General features: G+C 38.0%; 1 protein-coding gene and 1 long non-coding RNA gene across 2 annotated transcripts; one reads left to right on the top strand and one right to left on the bottom strand.

Annotated features, from left to right (window-relative positions):
* Window positions 1–39: 39 nt before the first annotated feature.
* On the bottom strand, window positions 40–2269 carry LOC132087937 (uncharacterized). The gene is made up of 4 exons (XR_009420907.1): window positions 2189–2269; window positions 2052–2123; window positions 1868–1962; window positions 40–131 (listed from the first exon to the last, which is right to left on the bottom strand). It is a non-coding gene; the product is annotated as an uncharacterized LOC132087937 (long non-coding RNA).
* A 2498-nt stretch (window positions 2270–4767) lies between these two features.
* LOC130695158 (UDP-glycosyltransferase UGT5-like) lies at window positions 4768–6315 on the top strand. Its single transcript, XM_059494979.1, has 5 exons — window positions 4768–4780; window positions 4823–4980; window positions 5027–5605; window positions 5661–6119; window positions 6180–6315. Exons 1-5 carry the CDS (start codon window positions 4768–4770, stop codon window positions 6183–6185), a joined length of 1215 nt encoding a protein of 404 aa, XP_059350962.1. The 3' UTR covers window positions 6186–6315.
* The last annotated feature ends 2987 nt before the right edge of the window (window positions 6316–9302 follow it).

The following is a 9302-nucleotide window of genomic DNA, read 5'->3' as shown; positions in this document are numbered from 1 at the left end:
CGTTTGACGAGGTGTCCGTGACGAACGAATTGTGTTTAGCATCACTTTTTTTTTTTTTTTTTTTTTCTTGTTCGTTTGTTTTCCCCTTTCGGCTCGTTGTTCCATCCTCAATTGCTCCGTTATATTCGCCGCTAGAATACAAACAAGAAGAATGGTCATTTAAAAAGCCCGAAATTGCAACGTTTCTTGTTTTTTTCACGTCTTACACGCGCAGAGATTAAAACGAAAAGTAGCTGTACATATGCAAATCACATCAACACGACTCTCCCGAAAGGCTTTGGATGAAGAGGATGTCGTCGTGAGGCCATTATTTGACTACTTAAAACATTTTTTTTTTTGTAAGTTTTCAAAAGAACACACTTCAACTGTATTCGTTTTAATTGAAGGGGAAAAAGGTTCGCTTCTTAGATGCTAGTAGGCGCAGAGGAATTTATTTGACACGGTAGCAGAGCCTCGCAAAAATAAAAAAAAGTGCTGTCATTTGATATTGTTGTTCTCGACCACCTTCTCGTCCTTTTTGAATAACGACCGTGAATTTTTTTTTTAAAGATCAATTAACATCACCCGGTGTGTCCGCACGCCGCTAGATGACACGCAATAAATCTCGGACTCAAAGTTCCCGGTATTCATTTCGTATTTTGTAATTTAAACAAAAAGTAACCGGTTCTAATGGTAGTTTAAGTTTCTTAATGGCATTTTTATGTAAAACTGTAGATCATAAAAATATTCACGCACCTATAACGAACCTGAAATGAATGAGAATCCTACGAAGAATTAACGGATTTTTTTTTTATCTACAAAGTTCTTACATTTAAAAATCTTGTTGTTTTTTTTCGACGCCGCAATTGCTTTACACTGCCGGAAACGACAAAGCGGATTTAAGACACGGGTCGCATACGGAAAGGAAATAAGACTTTCTCCCTCCCCCCCCCCCCACCCCAACACCAAAGTCTTAGCGATTTGTTTTCATCGTCAAGGTCCATTGAACTACCGGTTAGGAAATGGAAGACGGCAGGGGCAGTGTATAATAATTCCAGATGGTCCGGCCATTTACGACGCGATTCCGTACGTTGCATAGAAAAAGCCTAGTTTCCCACTAGAAGAGAATATTGATCAAATGGCCATTAATTGTGCAGTTAGGTGATTAAATAAGGAAGTGAACGAAAGCAAACACCTCCTTTCCGTCAATGCGGACAGCGGGATCAGATTTTCTCAGCTATAGACGGTCCCGTTGCACACGCCCATCGAGTGAAACTTTTCGACAATAAGGAAAGTACGAAATGAAATACAGATCCTCGGGCGTCTCAAAGCGATTGGTACCACCTGTCGCATATTCCCCCCCCCCCCCCGGAGATATTCTAAACGAGACATTTGTTGTTTCCCGCGGTTAGAGCGACTGCTATTCGATTAGAATCTAAATGTGACCAGTGCAATAGAGTTAGCTGGAGAAGTCTAGCTGGATTTTTTTACAACTTTACACTTTGGCTTAACACTTTAACTTTTTAGTTGGAATGGTTTGAAATTTAGAGCTGTTCACATCGATTGATAACGTAATTAATGAAAAAAGAGAACGAGATTTGTCAATGACAATGCTTGGTTGATTAATTCGGGACAATGGAAACTATGCATAGCTGGGGTAAATGATTAAAACCTACCCTTCATTGTGCTTTATTGAAATTGCTTTTTTAAACAGTAAGTGCATCGATAGCACTAAATCGGACAAAATCTCTACGGGAAGTACCCCAATCAATCGATTTGCTTCAAGAAACAAAAACAATTGAGAAGCTACAGGTTAATGACTTGACAAATCCTTCACTAATATCAAACAAGTTTAAACAGTGAACGGGAAAACGTGAAACCTTTTTACCTGTATTCCAAGCCAATAGAATTTTTTTCTTTTCCCAGCTAACCATGGCCCATCATTGCATCAGCATCAGTGCCAGATGAATTTGGTAGCGGAATCTGTAACCAGAACATCACAGTAATTACAAGTTTACTTAGGCGTTGCCTTAATATGCTTCAAAAATTCTCAATCTTCTTTGTATCCTAACCTGAAAAACATGCTGCGAAGAAATTGAATCTTAACAGGATCACTGCGAAGTTTCTATGCCAATCCTCCATACCTATACATAGTGAAGACGTTTCCCAAATTACCTCAAGCTGGTGAAATGAGAATGATTAAACCCACCAGAAAATGGATGAAACAGCCTTCAACTATTACACACATGATTCCCAGTAAATTACAAAACCACAAATGCAGATAAAATTTCGAACAGTTAAAAAAGCCTTAATGATAAATCAAACACATGCATGTTTCCAGTTATCAAACAATTACGAACTAATATCTATTACCTAAAAAACAGAGACTGGACATGCTTTCTCCATAAAATGAGACACTGAAATGAAATCAACGTCTGATCCGCCACCCTCTTATAGAACTGAGGCTCAATTGGCGCCAAAACAAAGAGAAAAAGAGGATTGGGTGTTTTATCAGTGACCTTGTCTTCTGATAGGTCAATTAGGATCACGCGATTACCGCCATATTTCGTTGTTGTTGGGCGGGAAGGTGGGACTCACTTTCAAGATATTCAAAATAATTTGAACAAATTCTACTACTAATATGTATTAAAAAATTGGTGTATATAATAAATGCATAAAAAGACATTTTATAAATGTAAATTTTAAGATGTAAAACTAAATAACAACCGGCATTGCTGCTCTTGCGTCATGGCACATCGTTTTGGCTCCATTTTTTCAATCACGTGCTTCAGGCAGTCGACGATCAATGTCTTTCATCATTTGGCTTCTTGGTAACAAAACCGACTGTAATACTCTTTAATACTTTAGAAATTCTCATCTATTTCATTATTTGTTACTATGGTTGTCAACGTAAGGAGACAAACACAAACTTTTGCAATATATAATGACAGTTACGACAAATTGACGATGCACTTTGCACAATGGAAGCCATGGTAGCGATAGTTGGGAAATGGCTTTTATTTATCCTATTGCTTGGATTCTTTCGAATGGATTTCTTATAATCAATATTAAAATTCTTTAAAAAATAAATCCCACAACCATCAACTTTGTATTAGTTTATGGCTTTGATTAGTTGAGGACTAATCTCTTCTTCCACTATATACCTAGTGATAAAACTTCAAAGGCAAGTGATTGTTACTTTCACTAAAGGAAAACATGAACTAATGACTAAATTTTTTACAGAAAATTCACTTAAGAACAAAATGGGGCTTATTGGCTTAATATGGATCCAGGAAAGCAAAATTCTTTATAAGGATACCTGAAAGCAAGTTAAGCACATCCACATCATGGTACAAATGGTGTGCTGGCACTAATGGATTTAGCTTCAAGGTTGGCTGACTCAAAATTCTGTGTTTTCTTATTATTTAATAGTAACCACTAAACCAGAATGTCATTCGTGTAATAACAATATGTTGTATGTAGATGGCAGAAGAACTATGGACAGTCATAGTTATAATAAAATTAGGTCGTAGCTCCTTGATTCGCTGTCTGCCTTGTGTCCTAGAGGTCGCTATGCGATGTATTAGGTTCATGCGGTAAACTAAGAACAACCTGCTAACTACCAATTCCCTACCCTGTTAGCGATTCAAACTTTACATTGTAATGAAATCTACTACTAAGTCGAGTATTGAGCGTGTCTATTACGCGTCGAATGACGTGAATGTGAATGGCATACGTGCAGTTTTCTTACTGGTGAGGTAAAGGCCTACGTGTAATTTTAGTTAGGCCTATACAGTGCAGTGTCGAAGGATCCCCAGCATAGTGTCATTCGTGTACTAGTCCCACGCCGTCCTTGGTATAGGAATTCCGCGCGATGAAGATGAACCTGAGGACGCACCATTTAGGGAAAACAGAGGGTTGGACAAGAAGGTCTGCGCTTGGAGTTATTTTTAAATCTACAGAGTTTGCGAAATCGAGAAGGTAACGTTGTATGGCTTACCTTCTGTCACTGGTTGGTGGGTGTGGTAATACGAGCTATTAATTTCGCATCTTCAACAGGTAGGATTCACCTGTCCATTTGTCGAACTTGAAACAGCATGAAGAACACTGTCACATTTCAAGCAAGTGTTTTTCTTTTCTTTTCAAGCACGTTTGAATTGCTAAAAAAGAAAACTATAGTTTTGTATTTCACTATCTCGTTACTGGAACAAAATCGAGTCTTCTTCGCCTATAGAAACTGACTTAAGTGCATTTACAATTATACATTACAAAATATTACGCTTAACTTTAGTGAAGCCAATTTAGAACAAAGTATAAAAGTGACTTACAATAACGTGATCGGTTTGAACGTTGAAGACACGGATAGCCATTTTAACGTGAAATTATAGCTGATCACCGTGGGCCACAAAAAAGAAACGGAAATATATTCCATTCAATTCTTGCCACATAGTCTATGTTCGTTTAAAGGTCACGGCCAGATTAGAAACATGTTGCAAACCGGAATTTCAACTATTGATTGCCCGTAACCGGTTCTGTCGCTACGTTATCACAACTAGAATACATATTCAGCATGTACTAGTCTTTTTAAAGAACGTTCTTTTCGTTTGTTTGGTTAGTTTTTTTTTTTTTTCGGCATCAAACCAAAACTCGTTAGAATTGGTCTTCCTGCTTAGTTTATATTGTGCTGCGGTGGTAAGCAAGCTGCTTTTCTAGATCCTGTTTAGAGTAGTAAACAGTGCGGTTTTAAATTAATTTTGTAAAATTATTAGGTGACCAAACCTCTTAATCATGTACATCACATGTGCGAAAGAAAAAATTCTTTTCGTTTTGTTTATAACATCAGTTGTCGAAGCATATAATATTCTCGTACTGACGCCAATCACGTCTCCTAGCCACACCACTTTCCAGTCATTGGTTACAGAGTTGGTAGAGCGCGGACACTTTGTCACCTATTGGAATGGATTGCAATCAGATAAGTTAAGTTCCACAGACGAAGAACAGGTTACGTTTTCTTACCTCCCCGAAACTTGCTCGATTAAACATTCAGCATGAAATTGGTTTCCACGATCGAGACAGTCCATTTCGTCTGCTTTTTCGAATACCGGGAACAATAGCAAAGTATTGCAAAATCGTCTACCAAGATCCTGTTTTTCATCAGCTGATGAATTCACAGGGGCATTACGATCTGATTATCGTCGATGGATTTGCCAATGATTGTACTTTATTCTTGGTCGAAGTCCTTGACATCCCTTTCATCTATTTGAACTGTTTTCCTCCTTCACCTTGGATTTTGCATGCAATCGGCTCGCCATTAGCTACGGAACAATTCCCCAATCCTTCTGGCATTCGGGATAGGATGAATATTTGGCAGCGTTCATTTAACACCGTGACAACTGTATTTGCCGTCTATTTCCCCCGACGCATTGTTTTGCCCCTTATTGAAGACGTCGCAGCCGAAACATTGGGTATCAACAATTTAACATCTATAGCAGATATTGAGAACCGTTACTTGAGTCTGTTGTTAATCAATACTCATTTTAGTATCAATTACCAATTACCAACATCACCTGCTGTCATTGAAGTGGGTGGAATGCACCTGAACAGAAGACATCGAAACCTTTCAGAGGTTTATAAATAATTATTGATTAAAGTTACCTCATTTAGAATTGTCCCAAATTCAGGAACTACTCTCATTTTTGGATGACTCCGGCGACGCAGGATTTATTGTGGTTAGTTTTGGATCCATGTTGAGAGGCGACGACGTTCCAGATCGTTTCTGTCAGATTTTTCTGTCAACCTTTGCACGACTGTCACAACGCGTTATCTGGAAATGGGAAGATAAACAAAAGTTGGATCATCAGCAAAAACCAATCCCTTCTAACGTTAAAACAATGCCATGGTTACCGCAGCGAGAACTTTTGGCTCATCCAAGAGTTCGATTGATCATCTCGCACGCTGGCCTCTTAAGTAAACAAGAGGCCATCCATTATGATGTTCCAGCCATCTTTATGCCCATCTCTTCTGATCAGCCAATCAATGCTCAAAAGGCCGAAGATGATGGCTACGCTATTCGTATAAATTGGGATGTTAACCGAGGAGGGTCTCTTCAACGTCATTCAACTTATTTTAAACACGCCAAGGTTTGAAAATCGTGCATAATTTTGAATATTTCTCCAGTTTACATGTTTCTCGTTACCTAGGTATAAACAAAGAGTTAAAGAAATGTCTGCACTAATGCGTGATCAGATAGTCAATCCAATGGATCGAACTATTTACTGGATAGAATACGTCGTACGTCATCAAGGTGCCCCTCATTTACGAGGCGCTTCTCGCGATCTTTTTCTTCCTCAACGAGCACTCTTTGACGTATTTCTGCTTCTTTTGGTAGTTTCTCTGTTTATGGCTTACGTGATCTTTCGTCTGTGCCATATCTGCATTTGTTCCTTCATCCGGAAAAGAGTGGTTACTGACACCAGGAAAAAAAAAATAATTAAACCTATGTGTTACCTAATTCCGTAATGAAAAACCAATTGAGCATTCACTTGATTTTGAAAGCCAGACGTAAGCCAGAATGCCTAAGAATAGTGAATAGCGCATTTTCCTGAAATGCACCAGAATTTTCTTGCGTTCTCGAAGATTCAGTTGTTTCTCCAGTATCAACAAACTGTAAATTCAATGCAGACAGTTTGTAACGAGATTACCAGTGAATAAAGATTGTTAACTATGTCAATAAGATTATCACAATTAATAAAAAGTTGGGTCATAAAAACCCATGGGCTTTAAATCTTTTTCATTTCAGTATTTACCTTCTAGTGGAGGAGAAAAATCGGGCATTTGCCTCCATTCACTTTTTATTCAACAACAAAACTTGCGTACTCGTCGACTCGCAGTACTTTGTCAGTAGAGCAGCGCCCCCGGAAAAGTGACTAAACCTCAGTAACCAAGGTTTCCTACATTCAGCACGTAAAAAAACCCCGTAGAACTCATAAATCTTTGAGCTTCACAAAAGAATGTACCTTATGTAATTACGACTAAAAGATCTGGCAACCCATCATAAAGTTATATAATCACAACTTGACATGATTGATCACACCGTTAATTCGCCAGGCAAATTATGGTAGGAAGGATTCCTGAAAAAAAAAAAAAATAAATAAATAAATGAAAAAGGAATTCTAAAAATTAGGAGAAAATCTGGCAGCTAATCAACAGCAGCAGCCAGAAGAGACTCGGTGAACTAGTTTTATAAACTAGACTGTCAATTCTTCCCTAGTTCTATAACCTGTTTCCAGCTAGAATTTTTTTTACCTTTAAGAATTCTATAATAATACAAGGCAGTTGTAGTTCCTTCGAAGAATGTGGATATGCAGGAAACTGTGCGATACGCTTTAATCACGCTTAACGGTAACTGAGTGCTCCGTAGGTGCAAACATTTCTGCATAGTTTATAGCCACAATCTAAAACGTAAAAAGAGATAAATATTAAGAATCGTTTCATTTTAGTGGTAATGAATCGAATTGGTTTTCAACCCATTGCTGCATTGTAACATTATGTTTATGAAATGACGATTTGATTATGAAATAGGCGAGTTTAAAAACCGGTTTTACAAAACAAGCCCTTGAGTGAGTAACCGTATTTATAATTCAATGAAAATTCGGTCGTAACCGATTTTGATGGCGACATTAACGAGGAGTATCGCCACATCTCTCAAAATTGCGTGAACATAATCTTTTGTACAGATTTCGAGGGTCTCAGGTTCATTTTTTTTTAAGGACAGACGCAGTACCCCATACCTGTAATCTAACGTGCGCGATATTCACAAAATACTTTCTTGATCTCAAATACCTACATTCACTTTACGATATACAATGTAAATCCATTTCGCACTTTCTTTTTGAATTTTTAACCCCAAGACTGACTTTCTTTTTAACCATTTTTGCGAATGCTTTGGTCGATAATGTAATTTGAAATTAAACTAGTTCTGCCGACACAGAACACCCGCAATGTTATTGCACTATAAGCCGAGAACTACGATTATAAATCCTAACTAGGGGGTCTGAAACGAATTAACCGAATAAGTATTTAAAATGTCGTTCAGACTATTATCAAATCGAGCGCCGAATACGATTCGGCTAGAATTTTTACCAGCAATTTCCACGAATAACCTAAATTTACATGTTCAGATATGTAACTGTAAACATACCTAGAGAGCGAAGAAAATATCAGCTCTGTTGCATAATCAGACAGGCCGATGGTTTGAAACTGGATGGAAGACGTCAACCATCGTAAAGGTGCCCTATTTACGAAGCGGGTGTCTTGAACTTTTCCCTTCCATGTCAGCCGATACCGTGTACGTATTTTCATTCTTCATTCTTTTCGGTCTACGAGGTTTGTTTGCATTCCCATGCAAGTTTTTCTGCGCTCGACCTAGTTGGTCAAGTAACAATGTGGCTACATTAAAAAAAAAAAGTAAATGAAAACTTTTAGCTGTTACCACACAGCTCAGCATCACTATCTTTCGTTTCCGGTTGGTATCTAGCACAAGGAATCGATTAAGTGTGGTGAACGCAAGCTGATATTACAGCCAATTGCTGTACGCAAAATATAACATTAAAAAAAGCGTAGAACTTACATTACCTACTTCCAATAAGATACATCAACTTTAGGACAACACTTACTTTTGACGGATGAGAGCTGTTAAGAACTTCCCCGTCTATACATGAAATTGGCAAATTGGTGATGAACAAATTTGACGTTCAAGATTTGCAAAAAAAAAAAAAAAATCTTTTTGTGTTCCGATTTCGCACGTTTTCTCCAACTTTCATTTCTTGCTTGACGTCCATTAGCCATCGACGATTCTGTCAATATATCGTTAAACCGGTGTAACCGGTAACAAAATCAAAAGAAAGTAAACAGCTGTAGGACGAAGGTGACCTATGGTGTCAAAGACCTACCATTAAACATGCGCGGGTCCCACGAGTCAAAGTTCGTATGTCTGAATTGAACACCAAAAAGCCAGACAACAGGAATTTTTTTTTCTTTCCTATTTTACGTTTCCCTCCCGTTTGACACGCCCTTACGTTGCGTGGTGATGCTGCCCAAAAGGAATTAGATGTTAGTCTGTAAGAAACCTGTTTCGTACCAAGGGGTCACTTTACGAATACTTTTCTTGTCACCTAGTCCAAATACACTCCTACTTTTCACTTCAACAGATATCTATTTTGAATTTATCGCAGTCGTTTAGTACCAGTCGAGCTGTAGTAAGCGGCAAGTCTACAATACGTCTTCTAGCGTCGGATGCAAAATCGTGAAATATAAATAACTTT

The sequence above is a fragment of the Daphnia carinata genome, chromosome 4, assembly GCF_022539665.2.
Source record: "Daphnia carinata strain CSIRO-1 chromosome 4, CSIRO_AGI_Dcar_HiC_V3, whole genome shotgun sequence".
NCBI classification, from domain to species: domain Eukaryota; kingdom Metazoa; phylum Arthropoda; class Branchiopoda; order Diplostraca; family Daphniidae; genus Daphnia; species Daphnia carinata.
Note: the sequence above shows the minus strand (reverse complement) of the source record. Positions and strands in the feature narration are given on the sequence as shown.

What these genes read in the sequence shown, in the direction of transcription:
- LOC130695158 (XM_059494979.1), top strand. An exon ending in GTTCCACAGACGAAGAACAG is followed by an intron (nt 4,981 to 5,026) that starts GTTACGTTTTCT and finishes TTAAACATTCAG; the next exon opens with CATGAAATTGGTTTCCACGA. An exon ending in GACATCGAAACCTTTCAGAG is followed by an intron (nt 5,606 to 5,660) that starts GTTTATAAATAA and finishes TCCCAAATTCAG; the next exon opens with GAACTACTCTCATTTTTGGA.